General features: G+C 41.6%; 1 protein-coding gene across 18 annotated transcripts in view; it reads left to right on the forward strand.

Annotated features, from left to right (window-relative positions):
• Positions 1-21,936, forward strand: part of ARID1B (AT-rich interaction domain 1B) — a 357,120-nt gene that overhangs the window by 331,028 nt on the left and 4,156 nt on the right. For 11 of the 18 annotated variants that reach the window (XM_083496337.1, XM_083496351.1, XM_083496347.1 and 8 more), the window contains 7 exons: positions 8,164-8,302; positions 9,364-9,536; positions 9,858-10,008; positions 12,201-12,308; positions 15,089-15,185; positions 18,448-19,234; positions 20,378-20,508. In XM_083496337.1, the coding sequence (XP_083352463.1) occupies positions 8,164-8,302; positions 9,364-9,536; positions 9,858-10,008; positions 12,201-12,308; positions 15,089-15,185; positions 18,448-19,234; positions 20,378-20,508 (1,586 nt within the window). The remainder of the gene's footprint in view (positions 1-8,163; positions 8,303-9,363; positions 9,537-9,857; positions 10,009-12,200; positions 12,309-15,088; positions 15,186-18,447; positions 19,235-20,377; positions 20,509-21,936) is intronic. The other 7 variants (XM_083496349.1, XM_083496354.1, XM_083496340.1 and 4 more) reach the window with 1 other exon arrangement.

Genomic DNA, 21,936 nt, shown 5'->3' on the forward strand with positions numbered 1-21,936 from the left:
AAACCATTTTTCCTCTGTGCCCATGCATGTGTGTTTGCATGTATGTGCGTCTGCCAATTGAGGGTAACGTTTCGTTCATTTATTGAAGTGGGCTGAAGCCCATAAGAGCATATGCCATAATAAAACTAAGTCTTAAGTGTCCTAAGATTTTTTGTTCCAGTGTTGTTTATTCTTTTCCTAAATTAATTAAAACACTGGCAACAACATATTTTGAACTAGAGCAATTTTGCCTTTTTTGGTATGGGATCGTATATCCATTCATAAATACCTTCAAATATACCTTCTTGTCCATTTTTTTATGTGGTGCGCATTATGGTAGGAAAATTCATTTCCAGCTATGACGAGAAGTATTATTTTTCCTTCACAAAAATTAGGAAACTTTCATAGCAATTTAGTGTCCTTTTATTGCAACATATAAACCCTCTCGAAAGACAGAAAACCAAAGTAAAAAGATACAGTTGCATGCCATCCCTATCTCCAAGTGGTGTGAGATTCCAGGTTCCTACCCAGGGTTCTTGTTTCCTTCTGGAAATGTGGCACAGCGGAGACTGTGGTGTCTCAATGATATATGGTTTATGTACACATATATACAACCTGAGCCTACGATGGAGGGGTTCACAGCATCACCACACCAACAACAGTATTGTGTCTCCAATTGCCACAATCTTGGATTCAAGCAGAAATGAGCCATGGCTTTCTCTCTGCCTTTCCAGCCTGCAGCTTTTTCCTCTTAGTCACATCACAGCAAACTGCCCTCGGACTTTTTGCTTCTCACTATCTAAAAGGTAGAGGAGGGAGCCCATCCATTTGCTGACTGGCACAGAACCCCCTTTCCTCTGTTCTCTTTAGGGCCTATCACATTTCCTTTGTTCCAGTGGCCCATCACCCATGTGGTTGCCTCAGCACAGGAAGCTACCCTTATATTTTAACATTTGCTGTGTCCAGGGGTTAGAATGGGTCTGACACCCACAAACGTACAACAAGAAGAATTAGTGTTAGGATTCCCCACCCCACCCCTGTGCAACTGAACCTCTCTTTACCTCTTATCACCACTCTTTACACCTCTATACCCTCTTACTGGCATGAAACTGACAGATTTCAAGTACAAAATATATCATCAACAGCACTGTACTTAGTTCAAAGAACTTGTTTTTGGTCAAAATGGAAACTTCTTCCCACACACCCCGAAAACTCCCAGAGCTTAGGGACTTGAAAAGGAAGGTGTGTTTTGTTTACTGTGGAAGAGGGAAATGTAAAATGGGTCTACACCAAGAAAGACTCTTCTAGATGAAAGATCTTTAGCACATGAAATCCTGCTGAGGTATAGATTCTGCAAAATGCAATAAGGACTGGTCTCCTAATTGCCAGCATTTGTTCTTTTCAAACAGTTTATGAACCCATTGGCACTGTAAACCACACAAAACAACTCATGTTGCAAGTTGGGCTAGATAAACTTGCTGTGGCTTCGGAGCAGAATAATATACGACTAAAAACAGGAAACAGTCCTGTCAGTGTTTCTGCTTTCACTCCTTTGAACTGTGTTTTACTAGTACAAAGTCAATTGCCAAACAGATTTCTCATCAGCATCTGCTGAAAGTAGGAAAGGGAATTTATATATGAGACTAAATTATGCTCTCCAGTTTCCTCCTAGCCACTTCACTGGCTGTATTTAAGATATAATTAAATTTCATTTTAAATACAGTACTAGTGTTTGAAATGTCTCACTTTTGATACTAGTTTGCACTGTGTTTTGAATCTTCTCCCCCCACCCCTGTTCCACTGAAAGTGGTTTTGGGGTCTAACTTCAGCCAAATAATAGTGTCTTACAATGTACATTGTATGTTTCATTTTTACAGTATTTAAGAGTGAAATGCCAGCACACTATTTTACAGCTGTCCTGGGCTCTTTGAAAAAGGATGCTAATAATTCAACTTGAAAATTAGAAAGGTGTTCTAAATATGCATGCTAGCTTTCATATGTTTCATTATATTAAGAATATGGACAAATGACTCTTTGCCATGAGCGTGCTAATAAATTATTTTTAAAAATAATTAGATTTATTTATTTTTCATTACAATATTGAGTACATCACATCATATACAGTGGACGCTCGGGTTGTTAACCTGATCCGTGCGGGATGCACGTTCGCAACCCACAGCGTTCACAACCCACAGAGGTGCGTTTGCGCATGCACGGGTTGCGATTCAGCGCTTCTACGCATTCGCAAAGCGCGATTTAGCACTTCTGCGCATACACAACCCCCAGAAGTAACCCGTTCCGGTACTTCTGGGTTTCGGCGGGTCCGTAACCCAAAAAAACGCAACCTGAAGTGTCTGTAACCCAAGGTATGACTGTATTCCCATTTTAAATGGAAATAAATTCTGATATATTTGCAGCAAACAGGTGAGGGAGTTGAACTGTGGTTCTAATTTAAAATGTAGAATGTTATCCTGAATATGTGTGCCAAATATCATTGTAGTATCTCAGGAGTAAAGGCACGTCCTTCTCCCTCAAAAAAGGGGGGGAAAGGGCAATATCATGCCACCCACAGCAAATGCAACCATGTATACATAGTACTTTAATACACGTTGCATGCTTGTGCATGCTTTACAAGTGCTTATTCTGCCACTTGACATAAAAGAAGTTTCTAGCCAATGTTTTCTGGGTTGTTTTTTCTCCCTGTGGCTTTTATGTTGTTCACCAATTTGTCAGGAGGAATTGGACTGCTACACTTAGAGAGCAAGACAGAGAATCTTATTCAGTGGAGTGCAGACTTTCTCATAGAATCATAGAATCATAGAATCATAGAATCATAGAGTTGGAAGAGACCACAAGGGCCATCGAGTCCAACCCCCTGCCAAGCAGGAAACACCATCAGAGCACTCCTGACATATGGTTGTCAAGCCTCTGCTTAAAGACCTCCAAAGTAGGAGACTCCACCACACTCCTTGGCAGCAAATTCCACTGTCAAACAGCTCTTACTGTCAGGAAGTTCTTCCTAATGTTTAGGTGGAATCTTCTTTCTTGTAGTTTGGATCCATTGCTCCGTGTCCATAGAATCATAGAATCATAGAATCATAGAATCATAGAGTTGGAAGAGACCACAAGGGCCATCGAGTCCAACCCCCTGCCAAGCAGGAAACACCATCAGAGCACTCCTGACATATGGTTCTCAAGCCTCTGCTTAAAGACCTCCAAAGTAGGAGACTCTACCACACTCCTTGGCAGCAAATTCCACTGTCGAACAGCTCTTACTGTCAGGAAGTTCTTCCTAATGTTTAGGTGGAATCTTCTTTCTTGTAGTTTGGATCCATTGCTCCGTGTCCGCTTCTCTGGAGCAGCAGAAAACAACCTTTCTCCCTCCTCTATGTGACATCCTTTTATATATTTGAACATGGCTATCATATCACCCCTTAACCTCCTCTTCTCCAGGCTAAACATGCCCAGCTCCCTTAGCCGTTCCTCATAAGGCATCGTTTCCAGGCCTTTTACCATTTTGGTTGCCCTCCTCTGGACCCGTTCCAGTTTGTCAGTGTCCTTCTTGAATTGTGGTGCCCAGAACTGGACACAGTACTCCAGGTGTGGTCTGACCAGAGCAGAATACAGTGGCACTATTACTTCCCTTGATCTAGATGCTATACTCCTATTGATGCAGCCCAGAATTGCATTGGCTTTTTTAGCTGCCGCGTCACACTGTTTGTGGTCAAGTTTGTGGTCAACCAAGACTCCTAGATCCTTTTCACATGTACTGCTCTCAAGCCAGGTGTCACCCATCTTGTATTTGTGCCTCTCATTTTTTTTGCCCAAGTGCAATACTTTACATTTCTCCCTGTTAAAATTCATCTTGTTTGTTTTTGCCCAGTTCTCTAATCTGTCAAGGTCATTTTGAAGTGTGATCCTGTCCTCTGGGGTGTTAGCCACCCCTCCCAGTTTGGTGTCATCTGCAAATTTGATCAGGATGCCCTTGAGTCCATCATCCAAGTCGTTGATAAAGATGTTGAATAAGACCGGGCCCAAGACAGAACCCTGTGGCACCCCACTAGTCACTCTTCTCCAGGATCAGCCAAGATGCCCTCATTTTAAGGCTCTGATCCTAACAATCCTAACTTGTTTGAAAGTGGTGTGCAGTGCTGTGTTAGAATATTTCTGACCCAATCATTACCATCTGAATGCATGTGTGCAGCATCTGCTGCGATTCACGAAACGCCATTCACTCCTACTCAATAAATCCTATCAGAAGGGAACATGCCAAGGTGTTGCCCCAAGGTATGAGCTTTTGCACACATCCCTGCATGCTGCGGGGTTCATTTGGCCCCATCCTTGGCTGATATGTGGATCTGTTGGTTGTTTTTCTGTTTCACCAGATAGTCAGAGAGAACTGAGCCAAATACTTCAAAGACTCCTGCCTCTGTGATGTTAGCAGAGGGCTCATTATAGCAAATCCGTAAAAGTTTGAGACTCTGCTACAACCGGGAGCACTGAGGAGCTGCTCCCTGGGTTTCCTTGGCAGCTGAGATGCAACACAAGGAGGAGGGAGGAGAGGGGAGGCGGGTGTAAGCCAGTCATTTAATTAGTAAGTCTGTAACCAAAAACCCATCTATCTTTGCTGGCAGGTGGCTGACTGAATTTCTATTATTAGCTGACAGGTGATGTCACAAAATCTGTCATGCAGCCAACCAGGGAATCCCCAGCGGAAGATAAACGAGAGAGGGGTCTGGGTTATAAACAAAGGTGCCCTTTGATTGACCTCCATTCACTGTGGACATGTGATGCATCCTGCAAAACCTCCCACCGCTTCCCCCACCCTTGTCAGAATTAGGGCACTGAGTTCATGCTGTGTAAATTATGTTCCCAGCGTGGCGTCTGGCTGTTAAGACTGAAGTATGTGAATGTACTTAACCTTCAGTAACCTTTCCATTGTTTACTTTAGAGTATACATTTGTAGCTTCTGGCAAAAGGTAGGGATATCCTAGAGAGCATGTTAGGCCTCTTATTAATGAAGTTCCAAGAGGTTATAGTCATTTCCCCCCCATTTCCAGCCTGAATTTTTTTTTGGGGGGGAGGGGGAATAGCCAGGAGACTGCTGGCAAGTAGAAGAGGTTTCATTCTCTCCCTCCCCTCTCCTTTTTATTATTAACTGGATAGTATGATTAGGTGCGAATGGCAAATGAAAAAGATGTCTGAAACTATTCTAGCAACTCACCAAGCGCTGCTGTGGTGCATCTGCTGCTCATTGCACGGTGACGGTCCTTTCCACATTGCACTCCTAGCCATAAAGAGTTGATCCCAAGCTTTGGACGTATTACAGGATCCACATTCAGAATTTGTTACTCGCTTTTCGGCCTGCTCCTGTCCTTTGGGTGATGTAGCTAAGTTTGATTCAGGTCACCTTCCGTCTGATTTTTATTACTTAAAAAGAATTGCTTGCTTTTTTAAAAAAGACAGATTCAGCACAGTCTTTTCTTCCTTTTCAGCCCTTAATTCCTTGTCACATCTCCCCCCCCCCCACCTGCACATGTTTATGGGTATCCAGTCAGGCCTAGATCTTACAGGTAGTCATGTATGATGAGCAGCAACATGTTAAACAATGACATCCACAGCCCCACAAAGATGTAACTGCCACCAACCTGTTGACTTTGAAAGGGGATTAGACAAAACCATAAAGGATAAGCCTATCAGTGGGTACTAGCCATGGTGGCTGGGTATTACCTCCAGTATTGGGGACAGTGTGTCTCTGAATACAAATTGCTGGGAAGCACAAGTGGAAAACATTGTTTTGTACTCTTCCTGCACGCAGGTTTGCCATAGGAATCTGGGTGGCCACTGGGTGAGATCAGAGCCATTGTTTAGATGCAGCAGGGCTTTTCTAAAGTTCTTAGCCTGTTTTGTCTTGAAGGGATAGACATTAGGAGCACAATATTCAATTGGCTTTGCTTGTTCCTGACAAACAGAACCCAGAGTGTGGTGCAGGGACACTGCTTCTCTTCCCCTTGGTTCTGAGATTCCACAGGGCTCCAATTGCCCAACCGGGGGGGGGGGTTAAGCATTTGGAAAGATCCTAGTGTGTTGAGAGCAGCTAGGTGCATTTGTGCATGCACATCCATGCATGCACAGACAGCAGGAGGGGACGCATGAATGCTATATCCTGTAGAAATCAACTTGAGTTACACCAGATACTCCATTAATTGGGTTTGAAGGCCCTAGCCCCTCTCTGAGAGGGAAATGTGGGATTGCAGTAAGGGTACATTTTGGATGTGAGGTGGACGTCCTTTTCTGGAGTGTCACTATGGATTTTCCTGTCATTTCTGCACCGGCATTACTTCTGGTAGAGCCAGGGTTGAGAATGTTCCTCTGACTACCCATCCCTTTAAAAGCACTTGGTTCTGGTTAGGGACTCTGTATCTTAATGGCTTAGAGTGGATAGGTGGGAAGTTGGGAGAAGGAAAGGCAGGGAGTTTAACAATTTGTAATTAAAACTGCCCCCCAGTGCTACTTTAAAAGTAATTTTTGGTTTTAAAAGTGTTGATTACATATTTTAATGTCACAAAAAGTGGTAGTGGCGTATAGAATAAGTTACTTCGGATCAATGTGAGACAACCGACTAACAAATATTAATACTAATACACCGATGACTTCCCTCAGTCTGCCTTAGCAATAATTCAGGGGTCATTGACTAACAAAGCTGTAGACCTGTTGTGCACCTGAGTTCCACCATGACCTCCAAGATCACTCTTTGATGTATTAGTTCTGTGCAACAAATTAGAAACATAATGGGGGGAGCTCTAGTCCTCCTGATGCTCATCAAAACTTCTTCCACAGACCCTGATGGACCTTGTTTATTTGGATAAGTTCCCACCCACCCACCCACCCAAAAGAACCCCATCATCATCATCACAGTAAAGTTGTTGCCTGACCTGAACCTCTCCAGACTAGACAGATTATCAGTAAAAAAATTAAGTATTGGAAAGCAATACTTCAAAATCCTTTGAAATACACTCAGGCCCTTAGAACTGGCTCTTCTGTTTCACAGTTGAGGCTCAGGCCTATGGCTTCCACTGCATGCCACATTTTTCAGCTGTTTATTATAGCTAGTAGTTTCAAAAACAACAACCAGCAGGTAGAAACCTAGCCTACAAATTCACAGTTGGGTATCTTGTTTTCCTTTCTCTTTTTATGTCAGACATATTTATATGACTAGACACTGTGAGAGAGATCATTATTTTGCCCCCAAAACAGAGTATATTCATGCCTCCTGTAAATGTTACAAGTATGTTCTACAAACAATTAGCTTTTGTTTCTTAGACTGAATTTAGTTAGAATTAAGGTACGGCTAAGCAAAATTGATGCTTAATGAGTTGAGGAAAGGTTGAAATATAGTGTGAGATGAGTATTTGATATTTTCTAGTCAACAGTTTATGAATTCTCAGCTTTTTTTTTTTTTGTTTTGTATTTGTTGATTCAGAAATAGCCATTGCTAATGGTTCCAGTATTTCAGGAAGCAGTAAATGGACAGGACAAGCCCCAAAGATTCAAATAGCACCTATTTATAGAACTGATTTAGACACTATTATATTCATCTAAGGATAATTCTATAATCTCAAGATACCAGGAATCTGTCAGTTCCCATATTTATAGGCTACTATAAAATAATTTGGGGTTCTACACATAATGAGGCATTAGGATCACTAGCTTTGCAGAAGGCATCTCATGTCTAAGCTTTATTAAAATGGGAACTTTTCTTCCACATGCGTCACTTGAGATGACATGGTCCTTGGAACAGTCATCTAATCAGAAGATTAGTTCTGCCTTTTTTGTTGGTGTCTGGGGTAGGATGAGGGAGGATCAGCATTCTCTCAATTTAATTGTTTCTTGTGAGGCATCTAGTGATCCAGTGAGAGGATTAGACATAGGGAATGTGACCTATTATTTAGAGGTGTGTTCAACCACCATCCTGAATCCCAACCATCTTGGCTTAAGCAGTAGACTCATCTCTTAGATACACAAAAGACAGGAATTTAGTAATATAAAACATCTCAGGCACCAGGTATATTCAGAGAAAACAAAATATTGATGGGCACTTGCTCTCTGTCTCCCCCTCTTGGTTTCATAGTTACTTATTTAACCAAATGCCTAATATTTATTCTCCTGGTTTGAATCTTCCAGCAAATTCGGGTTCCCTTCAAGGTCCACAGACACCTCAGTCAACTGGTAGCAATTCCATGACTGAAGTACCAGGTGACCTCAAGCCTCCAACACCAGCATCTACACCTCATGGACAAATGACACCTCTGCAGGGCAACAGGTAGTATATTTTCTTTCCCCTTTCTTAGAGCCTGTCTGGACTTTGTGCTGTACAGTGGTACCTCGGGTTAAGTACTTAATTCGTTCCGGAGGTCTGTTCTTAACCTGAAACTGTTCTTAACCTGAAGCACCACTTTAGCTAATGGGGCCTCCTGCTGCTGCCGCGCCACCGGAGCACGATTTCTGTTCTCATCCTGAAGCAAAGTTCTTAACCCGAGGTACTATTTTTGGGTTAGCGGAGTCTGTAACCTGAAGTGTATGTAACCTGAAGCATATGTAACCCGAGGTACCACTGTGTCATTCTTTCAGGAATGTTTTCTTGTGGCTCAAAATTCAATGTATTGTTGTTGTGGAAATCTCATTGGTATCTATGACATGATTGCATGCCATGGGAATCTAAACTCCATAATCCCTTGCCCCACCATGTTTGATCCTGACCCCACTGTCCAGCCATGAAAGAGGGTGCTATCATGAATTGCATGGACTCAGTGCAAAGTGGGAAGAAGCTTCTTATAATGGTCACACACACACACACACACACACACACACACACACCCACCCATTGAGTGTTCAGGCTTTGTCTTGAGATTTGCACTCATTGCTGAAGTCAAAATACAGAAGGTTTCTCCAGGCTGTGTCTTGAGACTAGCTAGTTTCATCTTACATGTGAGTTTGCAGGCTGAGTCTTTTACTCTGGAACTCATATCACTTGCATTGCTTCAGGACACTTATGAAAAGGTGTGTGTGTGTGTGTGTGTGTGTGTGTGTGTGTGTGTGTGTGTGTCTGTCCCCCGCTGCCACATTATTATTATTCTTATTAAATTTCTGTAGCACCCATCATCTGAGGATCACAGGGCAGTTTACTATATGAAACCCTAGAATGTTTTTGAAACTGGGTTTTGAAAGTGGGCTGTCAAAGTAAAATGGTAAAAGTGTAAAACCGATGGAGTTTTTTAGAGCAATTTAACTCACTGAACTACATGGCTCACCATCTAATAAGGTATCACAATGTGTGTTTCTGTTTCCATGACATTAATGCTTTCTTTTCCTCTGTCTCTTTAGAAATAGTTCCATTAGTGTGCATGATCCCTTTTCAGATGTAAGTGATTCGACATTCCCAAAGCGAAACTCCATGACCCCAAATGCACCTTATCAGCAGTCTATGAATATGCCAGATATGATGGGAAGAATGCCCTATGAACCGAATAAGGACCCTTTTGGTGGGATGAGAAAAGGTATATTCTGTTTCCTAGCTACCTTATGTGTACGTGTGTGTGAATTTAGGTGATTTGTTACCTTTGCATCCCAGAGATGTGAAGGGGAAAACCCTGTATGATACTGTTCTCACTGATCTCTGCTTTTTATTACATTTCATAAACTATAGGTGCTCTTTCAGGGTTTGGTGTGGTTTAGACGGAAGGATATTTCTATAAAAGGGGAAAGGATTGTCAGCAAAGTTTTAAAAACGCACTGCTAGGTTACAGTCTACGCACATCTATTTGGGAGTAAACACCAATTAATTTCAGGTGCACACCTGTTTTCTTCTCTGCTTGCAGTGCCTGGAAACAGTGAACCCTTCATGACCCCTGGACAGATGCCCAACAGTGGAATGCAAGAAATGTACAACCAGACTCCCTCAGGGGCAATGTCCAATATGGGCATGGGCCAGCGCCAGCAGTTTGCCTATGGAAGTGGTTATGACCGGAGGTGAGTGACTCTGTCTTTTTTGCTCCTCCCTTACAATGGCGTTCTATACTGATGACTTCACACCATCTAGGCCAGGCATGGGAAACCCATGGCCCTCCAGGTAATGTTGGACTATACCCAGTTGCACCCCAAAAAACTTTTACAGGGCCACAAGCTCCCCATCTGTAATGTAGCAATCTCCTGAATCAATTAGAGTAAAATCATTAGTAAAAACTGAGTCTGTCCTCTCCCCCCCCCTACAAGGAATCAGTAAGTGAGGGGTGTGGCTGCATAAGGAAATTTAGGTATGTTGTTGGGTATATTTGAATTCTTATTTGGAGTGGCGTTATCATAACTGAGCTGAAGTGTGTTTGCTCTTAATGAACATTTTAACCCTGACAAACTGCACTCTACTCTGTTGGGTGATTTTGCAGACTCCTTTGCAAAAAGGTGTAAAAATGTTCATGAGGAGGTGGGTGTCAGAAAGAGGGAGCAGGTCCCCATTGCCAAAGCATTGTTGACTAATGGGGCAAAATGCCTGACTACATGTCCCGTTGAAAGTAATCCAGTGTATATCCAAACTTCGATCTCTGCCATGTACACAGCACTACTTTCAGTAGGATGCATAGCCTCATCTACATTCTGACCCAACAAGCTCAACTACATGTAATTGGAATAAAAGTCTTACCTTGGCAGCCAGAGAAATGAACAGCAGAGCAAGACAGAGAGTGTCAGCATGGTTACTTGTGCAATCCCCTCCAGCTATTTAGAGTCAGGTCAGTTGGAGAGCTTTCTTTGCCCTAAGTGATATCACCACGTAGCCAGGTCTGATTGTCTATATGATGGTGATTGCTTGGGATCAAGCACAAAAGTCTTTTTAGGTAAAATAATAACCATCATCATCATAATTGCACTCAAATAGTTTGGGGAGGGGAACAATGGCTCGGTACAAATATGGCAAAATGCATGAAAGAATGGAAGGTACAGGGGTTTTTGCAAACCTTTTTTCTCTCTCTTCAAAATAGTGACATTTGCAGTGAATTTGGCACAGCACTAGTAAAACAAAAAACAAAGAAGCCCCTTTTTCTTCTTTTCAATAAAAACAAAGCATACAGACTATGTTTTGCTCCATGTCCCAGTAATTTAGCTTCCTGCCGCTGTCTTTGAGAGGCACTGCTCCTGTAATGTGGTTATAACTATAATCCCATTGTCATTGGTTCAGTAGCTAGAATGGATTATTTCTTAATTATATTAATAAAGACTTTTGAAAAAGCTAGTAGTGGAGATTCCTTCATTGGATGGGGTTGGATTAGATGACCTTCAGGATCCCTCCCAATTCTACAGGTCTATGATTCTATTATAAGCTCTGGATACCAACAGAAAGGATCAGTGCAGAGGAAAATATATTTTACCGGTTAGAAGTGTTTTGTCCCACAACTGCACTAAAGAGCTAAATAACAAATTTGCCTATACACACACACACAATATATATTTTTTAAAAAATGTGAATCTGCAACATGAAACTCTAATTACTAGAAATAATCTCTACCAAATATTCTCAAAACATCCAGTGTTTGATGGCCAAACTAAAATTAAGCTAATTTCAGAACATCTTGAATTTTTTCAAACTAAGTTGTTTTGTGATATTTTTTTTACTGTTAGGAATAGAAGTCACAGAACTGTAAGTGGCATGTCATTTGTCCCTCCCCCCTCCCAGTTATGTGTAGCTGTTTCCATGTTTCAGGTTTCAGTAGGCTGAATTTCATAATCAAGAGCAGCATAAAATAGGTGCCATACATTTATTCCTTGAAGAAATAAACTGCAGTGGTCTCAATGACACTTTGAGTCCCTGACAGCCCAAACCGGCTATGCCTTAATTTTTTAATTACTGTATTTTTTGCTCTATAAGACTCACTTTTTCCCTCCTAAAAAGTAAGGGGAAATGTGTGTGCGTCTTATGGAGCGAATGCAGGCTGCGCAGCTATCCCAGAAGCCAGAACAGCAAGAGGGATTGCTGCTTTCACTGCGCAGCGATCCCTCTTGCTGTTCTGGCTTCGGAGATTCAGAATATTTTTTTTCTTGTTTTCCCCCTCCAAAAACTAGGTGTGTCTTGTGGTCTGGTGCGTCTTATAGAGCGAAAAATATGGTATTTCTTTAGCAAATTGAGAGAATAAGTGCTTTTTACAGCATGAGGTTTCCTTTGTCATTTTTAGGTCGGATCATGGGCTGGGTCCTGAAGGCAGTATGGGTCAAAGCAACATGGTGCCTTCAAACAGTGACCCAAGCATGTACTCTCCTAACCGTTACCCTGGGCAGCAAAGGTGAACAACAATTTAATTTGTTTCAAATGCCTGTGTTAATCAGATAATTTTATATCTTGAGAGCCACTGGGCAGAAGGTGCAATTTACCAAGCATTGTTGCTGTGTAGCCTTTTTTCTTTCAATGGGACTTCTGCTGTTCCCTGGCATCATCGACTCCTTTGAGAACAGTAGCAGTGGCTCAGCAGCCATGTCGATGGAGTGTTTCCAGAACTTACAGGATCTTGATGTCTGGCTTTTCATTATTTCAGTTTTGGATTATAACAGTATGTTCATTTTGAACTTCTAGAGAACATGGGATTGCAAAAGCCCTTCTACTTCCATAAATCAAAATAAAACTGTTATTTTGCTCATATATACACATGAAGTACTGTTCTTAACCTTTTACTTTAAATTTAGTCATTAAATGTTGAGGCTCCCATGTCTTTCTTTGGTTGCAACATTTTGTAAACAAATTAATTGAGATTCCTTGAAATATGGGTTATGTTTTAAGTGGAACCCTCTAGGAGCTAGAATTCCAGCATATATATGCACAGACTTCTCTCACTTGCAGACGTCAGCATGAACTGGGTCTACTCTCTAGGGTGAAAGCAGACCTTTGACTTTTCCCTTAAACCTCATTCTGTCAGACATTTTTAAAATCAAATTTTACAACTGTAACTCACTAAGAACATTTAAGAAGTGCTGCAGAGATATAAAAAACCATCATATATTTGTATAGCCAGTGGATCCTCTATGAATATGACATCTATACATGCATCCAGTGCCATCACCATACATGGCACCTTACAGTTACATGGGCAAAATAGGCAAATCCCTACCTTCAAGGAGCTTAAAATAGACAATGGGAGGGAAGACCATAGAGGGGAGGGAGGAAAGACAAAGGGAGGGAGAAAATGATGCAAGCAAATGCAGTTCCATGTGCTTAAAGGTTGGGAATGAGGACTGAGGTTTGAGAAGGGATTTGAAAGAAGGGACAGAGGTAGCCCAGTGCAGTATACCTTGAACATAAAAGAAATATGTCACAGTAAGAGCACACAAGGTGGCTTATTCCAGCCTTACCAAGGAGGCATCCTTGGTTTATCAGGTCAATAAGCTTATTTTTCTTAGGTCTGAGTATTAATATTCTAGTTGCTAATTATTGCCTATTTTAGATTTGTGTCTGTATGGTTATGCCACTGTAAGGGGCTCCATAGCAAATTAAATACCTTAGATCATATTGTTTGTTTATATTAATACATTTCAAGGACAATTTACAAATTTTAAATAGCAAAATAACAAGTTGTCACCTGGCATGGGATTGACATCAAATTTGGTGCTGTGTGAGCTAACTTAGTATTCCACAGGCAGGGTCCCCTGGGAAGTATTCCATGAAGTATTTCCATTAATTCAAAGACTCACTGCCCTGTTCCCCCACACACACACCCTAAATCTGTTTTTGGAGTTCCTCCAATTCTCTGGAGCAGATTTGGGAAGGGCACAGGGGGTCCATGGCATCACTGCACTAACTGACCAATTGCAAGAGCAATCCTAGATGTTTATTTGCTGGATAAATGAGTCTTAAGGTCGTGCTTTTAATCTGAGACGAGATGGTTTGGATGTTATATTATAGCAAATTAAGTTATATCCAGTTTGGGGTCTCCCGTCAAAATTAGATACAGTACTCTGCACTGTTACCAAGTTGCACAGGTAAGTTTCAGGGTGTGCCTACAGCTCTTGAGTTCTCAACATAATATGTAATAAACATAATCATGCTTACATGAAGTTCTCACAATGCATGCATTCACATGTAACTCTAACCCAGGGTAGTTCAAGTCCCACCAGCCTCAGCAAGCATAGCCAATGATCAGGGATGATGGGAGTTGTAATCCATAACATCTGGGGTACATCATGCTGGCTACTCCTGTACTAAACCATAATTTAGTGCTAAGTTGATGAACCTCATGAAGCTTAAGCAAAGCATCAGGCTTACACACTCCCCAATCTTCCTGTGCAACAAGGAGGACTTTTGCCAAGTTTAATTTCACTTCCAAAGAAAATTGGTTTAACTTTATGTATTCCAGTTCAATTATAAATTTTCCTTAAACTTCTGAATAAAATATTTCTCCTGTTTACATAAATAATTTTATAAAAGTGTAATATTCTAACATTATTGGCTAACCATAGATTTCATCATCACTGTGTGACTCAACGCAGAATCAACTTCAGCCTCTTAGTTGGATTTGTTTTCACTGTAGGATGGGCACATAATTTTGACTTCAAAGCTTTCAGCTCATTCAGATATTTGCAAGTGAGGTGAGGTGGAAGCTTGGATATTGGAATTATATGTCCCCAGCACTCTAAACAGGAAGTTGCACATGACCCTGGGATACCAGTAATTCACTCAGTTGCTACAGTACTTCCATCTCTCATAAGAGATTAAAGGAAAGCAGAAAACTTGTGAATCAGGCATACATCCATGTCATATGTTGCCTCCTACCTGCAGCAGTAGGTATGTTCAATTCTCAGATCCAAGCCTACACAACTATTTCTACATTTTTTAATAAGACTGAAATAAATGTACTCTGATATAGTGCCACTGAACCAAACTGAACTGCAGCCCAAGCACACACCCCCATGAACAAAACTTCTGTTTTAACAAATAACATTTTGTTGTTGACAGGCGGTATGATGGAACAGAAGGGAGGTTCTGTGGAGAGCTTCAGGACTTCTTATAAACAGCTCTCCGTTTATAATTGGGAAATTGTCTGTACTAATTAGTAGCTCACATTCCTCATTGCAGGCATGAACAATATGGGCCACAATATCCAGTGCAAGTACCTCCTTCAGGACAGCCACCCTATGGGGGACACCAACCTGGAATGTTTCCACAACAGCAGGTAAACATTTGTGGTTGTCATTTTCCCTCCGCAAAGTTCATTCTAGAAATCCATGCATACGGACATTGAAAAACAGAATGCAACATTAGGATGAATTCCACTGATAGACAGAAAAGACATTGCCAGGCCTATGACTGCATGTGTGTGGATCCTTTTGTATGAAATGTTTCATAGTTGTGAATAGCTGATTCAGTGGCACATGGGACAAGGTGGGTTTGGTGTTGTTGTTTTTTACTGAGGGAGATTTGATGCCAGTGCATAGACAATGTACAAAGACAAAGGACATATCCCCAATAATGTTGGTAGGGGGAGGAGGGCTGTTTCTATGTTATCTTCATGCACTTCAGATAGCTACCGTATTTTCCCCTCTATAACACGCAGATTTTTTCTCCTAAAAAGGAAGGGAAAATGTCTGTGCGTGTTATTGAGCGAATGTGTGGTCCCTGGAGCCGAAAAATCAGGCAAAAATCAAATTGCGCGTCACGGAGAAGGGAAACCTGAAAAGAGGAAGTTGCTGCTTTCCTGCATTCTTCCTCAGGGTCTTACTGCCCAACCGCTTGTGTTTCGTTGCTGTGTTTGCTCAAACGGAACAAAGAGCAGGCAAATCCCCTCCCCTCCAGGCAAGCAGAGGGGAAAGCAGAGCGTCCTTCCTTCTAATTCCTCTCCGTGCTCTGGTGCTGTTGCTGCTGCTGCTCGCAGGCAGCCAGAAAACATGCAGATGGGAGAGAGAGAGAGAGAGAGAGGGCTGGCTTGGGTGGGGGGGGGGACTTTTGCCTTTCTTTCCTCCCTCCCGTTAAATCCCTCTCCTGCATTCTTAGCCAGCTGCTTCTCTGCACACCCCTCTCGTGCTCCTTGTCCCTTCTGTGTTTTTCCTTCCCTCCCCACTTAAAATGTAGTTACAAAGCATGGATCCACATGGATCCTCAGGATCTTTGCATTGGGTCACCCCAAATTCACCATCAGATCACATAGCATGTCCATGGCTACAGCCTGCCCCCCAAAAAAATCACACACCCACTGTTGCCTGGCGCTGCAATAGTGCAAAAACGTGGTTACAAAGCATGGATCCACATGGATCCTCAGGATCTTTGCATTGGGTCACCCCAAATTCACCATCAGATCACATAGCATGTCCTTGGTTACAGCCTGCACCAAAAAAATCACACACCCACTGTTGCCCGGGGCCGCAATGGTGCAAAAACGTGGTTACAAAGCACAGATCCACAGGGATTCTCAGGATCTTTGCATTGGGTCACCCCAAATTCACCATCAGATCACATGTCTGTGGCCACAGCATGAAGCACAAAAATGATACACCCACTGTTTCATTCAGAATTCCCCCCCCCCCCTTGTTTTCCTCCTCTAAAAACGATGTGCGTGTTATGGTCAGGTGCATGTTATAAAGCAAAAAAATATGGTAAATCCAGTGGGAAAGGAGGCAAGAAGAAAAACCCCACCTCTGTTGAAACATGAAGGCTAGCAAGAGAATGAAGGGGCCAAGTGAATATTTACAAATTGCAAAGTTGTTTGTCTTAAAACTATCCAAAAGATAGGGCAGAAAAGTTATAGCTGAGGCTGCCATTGCCACACAACAGCCAAGTTCCAAGTTAATTTGTTGGATAATGTTTATATCCCATTTCCCAGTAAAACTCTCAAAGCAGCTTTCTAGTGGGAATTGCATCTGTAACATTCCTTTATCCAGGGCCGCAGCAGCCAGCCAACCTTTATTTCATTCTGTTCTTCCTCTCTCCCAGTTAACAATGTCTCCGCCCCCCTCCACACACAGAAAAAAATGGATTCTTAAGTCCTGCTGATTCTTTCGTCTTGTACACAGATGATACTCTTTTGGCTACATAAGGACTGTCACCCAGAGATTGGCTTGCTCTGAGCATACAAAAATCATACCTATGTATATATCTTTCTGAAAATATCCTTAAATATATCTCAATACAAAACAGTAACCAAGAATCATAGGATTTAATCCAATGCTGCTGTTCCAAAAGTGGAAATGTATTCCAGAAGGTTGGGGGACTCTCTGGGCAGTTTTAGGGGGTGTCTGGGGGCTGCAGGGGGAGGAGAGGAGGGGGAAGTTAGACTGTGCTCGATACAACCCATAGCCAACACAACACAGAGCATCCAATTACTCCCTTACTCCCTTCACTTAGAGGCAAAAGTCTCCTAAAAAGCTTAGTCTGCTGTTTTCCTATATGAGAAAATCGGGATGGTTCTAACCACCTCCCCCTGAACATCTGGTGGTGGTAGCACCTTCAAGAGGGCCTCTGACATTCTAAAAGCATGTGGGGAAAGTTCTCTCTGTTTCATTTTAGTGTTCGTTGAAGACATCTTGCATCCCAGGTGCTTTTACTCATGTGATACATTCATACCATTTTATATGCTTTATTGTGTCTCGTTTTCTGAAAAGAAAGTTATAGCGAGCTTCAAAATTATAGAGACTATCAGTTTTATGTATCTTAAACAAAAGTCTTAAAAATGACCTTACTAATAAAGAAACATTGTTTTTTCAAACTTGGATATGTCAAAAAATAACCAATAATTTTTTTTACCACACTTCACTGGAATGAGAACTAACATGAGATGTATTAGCCTTAGGCTAACTATCTTTTAAACATAAAGTTATAAACACATCAGAACTACCTCCGAAAATGAAAGGGCTGTCACATATATCATCTTCAAGCATTTTTTGTTCGCCACTAAAATAATCATTTTTTTCTACTTGTTGTACACCAGAGCTGAAAGATGGATTTTCTGCCAATTCATATGTATTTACTAAAATAATTAAAAAGGCATTATATGTTAATGAAAACACTAATCAAAGTATGTTATATTTTTACCAAAATCTGTATAATGCAGCCTCAAATGCTTCTGCCATAAGAAATTAATAAGAGCCCTGCTGGTTCAGACCAAAGGTCTAGCTATCTGTTCTCACACTGCTCAAAGAGATGCTTATGGGAAGCTCACACACAGGACATGAGTGCAATAGCACTATTCCATTCATAATCCCCCAACAATTGGTACTCAGAGGCATGCTGGAGATAATACATAGTCATCAGGACTCGGTAGCCTTTGATAGCCTTATCCTCCATGAATCTGTCTAACCCCTTTTAAAAGAATCAAGTTGGTAGCCATTACTATGTCTTGTGGTAGCAAATCTCATTGGCTGACTGTGGAATATGAATCTTCCTATGAAAAACAATATTTTCATTGTATTTTAAAGCTTATTCATGTTGTTCCTCCTTTTCAGAACTACAAACGGCATATGGATGGCATGTATGGGCCCCCAGCAAAACGCCATGAAGGAGATATGTTTAATATGCAGTATAGTGGCCAGCAGCAGGATATGTTTAACCAGTACAGTGCTTACTCTGGACCAGACCGAAGGCCCATACAGGGACAGTATCCATATCCTTATAGCCGAGAGAGAATGCAGGCACCGGGACAAATGCAGCAACATGGAATACCTCCTCAGATGATTGGTGGTCCTATGCAGTCATCAGCCTCCAGTGAAGGCCCCCAACAGAACATGTGGCCCACAAGAAATGATATGTCTTACCCATATCAAAATAGGCAAGGCCCTGGAGGTCCTGCACAGGCCCCACCTTATCCAGGGATGAACCGCACTGAAGATATGATGGTCCCTGACCAGAGGATAAACCATGAAAGCCAGTGGCCTTCTCATGTCAACCAACGTCAGCCTTCTTACATGTCATCTTCTGCCTCCATGCAGCCTATCACTCGACCTCCTCAGTCATCTTACCAGACGACGCCGTCAATGCCAAACCACATCTCTCGAGCGCCTAGTCCTGCATCCTTCCCACGCTCCCATGAAAACCGTATGTCTCCAAGTAAATCCCCTTTCCTGCCCTCCATGAAGATGCCGAAAGTTATGCCCACTGTTCCAGTCTCACAGGTCGCAGGTCCTCCAACCCAGCCACCACCAATTAGGAGGGAAATAACTTTTCCTCCAGGCTCTGTAGAAGCATCCCAGCCAGTCTTGAAACCAAGACGAAAGATTACCTCAAAAGATATAGGTAAGTGCTAGACAATGAAAAGGAGTCTCTTTTTAATTACAATATTTTAAAGGCTGCAGTTTTGTAAACTTACGTTGAGAAATTACCTTTGTTAAATTGCAACCATGCCCAAATTTCATAGCAGGCGTGACCATTTTCACCCCACCACTTAATCTACTTATATGAAGAAGGGCACTGCATACTTAGGCAAGAAGTTACTGTAACTGTGTGTTTTATTAAAGTTTTCATATTAGGTGTTGTCCTCCTGCTGTTTCTGACATTTGGTTTCTTCCTGAAATAAGCAGGATTTATGTGATTTCATTTTGGCACGGGGGAGCTAGAATCCAACGACTAATGAAGGGGACACCGTTTTGGTTACTTCTGGATCATTTGGTTACTTCTATGGCCATTTTTCACCCCCTCTTCCCCAAGAGGAAATTCAAAGTATACTTTGGAGAACCAAAGTATACTTTGCTTACTTACAAGCATGCATTTTGAGTAGACATTATGAGGGCTCAGAAGATAACATATGATTATGCAGAAAAAAGTATCTGTAGAGCACTCAAAAAATCCAAGCTGGGTCTGAGAACTGCAAGATTAAATCTGATTTTCCTCAAATCCTAACAGTTCTTCAAAAGTGGTTTCAATCTGCACCCAGAAGTGGGTGTGGCACACACAAACACGCACCCTTGTGTACATTCCTTAGTTAGCTTGAAAGAAAGGATAGCCAAAAGCCTTATTAATCAAACATATTTTGTTCCTCTCAACTCCTAATGCTTAAGAGTGGCTCATCTCTTCAATTTGCATAACGGAGCATGATAGCTAACGACCATGTTTGTTAGCCACAGATTAACCTTCTGTGCTGTTTTATTCAGCCAGTTCTCAAAATAGCAACATGGCTTTTTTCATCTTAAATAGGCAGTTTTTCCTGCTGTATTTAATATAATTCAGTGTTGTGTTCAGTGGAAGACATGCTAGGGAATTCTGCATATGAGAGTTGCCATTCCTGAACCTAACAAAGGAACTGTGACTATTCATACCATAATCTGGAATAAAAGCATCCCTTCTTCTCACTGATCCAAAATCTGTATGCCATTTGAAATCTAGCTTCTGGATCTCCTTTAGACAGAATGCTTATTAATGCTTTGTGTTCTTATTTTCCAGTGACTCCTGAGGCTTGGAGGGTGATGATGTCACTTAAATCAGGCCTTCTTGCTGAAAGTACTTGGGCTTTAGATACTATTAATATCCTTCTGTATGATGACAGTACTGTTGCTACTTTCAATCTCTCTCAGGTAGGTTTGATATTTCTCCAGAAGTCTGTTTATCTGAAACCTCCTAATGCCATATAGATAGATAGATAGATAGATAGATAGATAGATAGATAGATAGATATTTTCCTTCATCTAAAACAGTCATAGGGCAGTTGACAACAAAATAAGGCAGTACAAAACATGTTGCATAATAAGAAAGAGCATTAGCAATTCATGGTGGGCCATAGCTCAGTGGCACAGTATACGCTTCTTCTGCAGAAGGCCGCAGCTTTCTGTAGAAGAAAGCTTTTCCATGTTGGACGGGGAGTATCCCCATCTGAAACCCTGGGAGAGCTGCTGCCATTCAGTGTAGGCAATAGCTGGGCTAGATGGACCAGTGGTCTCACCTGATATAAGGCTGGTCCCCATGGAGTTCAATGGTATGCTCTTCCTTACAAGATTAGCAATTCACATAAAATACGTGTCACATCATTAGCAGCACCATAACTTTAAAGTGATTTTACCCCATCCTCTAAAGCTTAACAAACAGTTGAATTTACCTGCCATTTAATAAATACAAAGTGAGGCTGAAACATAGATTCACCACTGGAAACACCACTCAAATGTCCTAGTCATTCAGTGTTCCAAAGACTGACCCTTCAAAATTAAATCAGTATTTTTTTTTATCAAAGCTCTCTTACAGCAGCTTGGTTCCTAAGATGTGAGAACAGACCCTTTCTCACAGCAGGGTTTTCCAGTTCCCTCTTTCCCTCAGCTCCTCAGCCAAAAGACACTGTTGGAAATCAAGGGGCCTTCTCGAACAGAACAGGGTACAGGAAGCTGCACTCAGATGGAGGAATCAGTAAAAAGTGCTTTGTACAAGAGCATCTTTAAATCCAAGCCAATATTTTTTTTCCTGGTTGAACATTTATGCTGCATATAGCTTTCACTAACAGCAGGAGGAACTCAAGAGTGCCTTGGATGGAGCACATCAGTTGGTAATAAAAGCCTTCAAGAGCTTATCACAGACATGAAAACTATCTTGGCTACTACTGATATATTGTCAGCTCTTCCTTAACTTGAAGACTAAAGTGCGTCACAGAATTAGGAAAGGTGTGGGAGATGGGAGAGGAAAAATATTTAAATAATTATTTGCATATGACATAAAAGATCACTATTTGTGGGGCCATACTTTCAAAAGACTTCACCTCTTCCAGAACCAAGCCTCTTACATTCACCTTCTTTTTGCAATTTAATGTTATATTTCAAGTGAATGTAAATTTCTACTAGATTCCACTAAAGAAAGTTTCTACTAAATATCACAAGATATCACTAGAGAAGACTGATTTCTTTGATGCAAAAGACTTGCACTATAGGGATTAAGAAGCAGTATGAAAACCCTTTTGTGATCTGCCACTGCTGCTAGATTCCTTGCAGGGTGAGAATTGTAAGTGTGGCAATTATTCTGGC

Source organism: Podarcis liolepis (assembly GCF_965112155.1).
Source record: "Podarcis liolepis genome assembly, chromosome: 3".
NCBI lineage: Eukaryota > Metazoa > Chordata > Lepidosauria > Squamata > Lacertidae > Podarcis > Podarcis liolepis.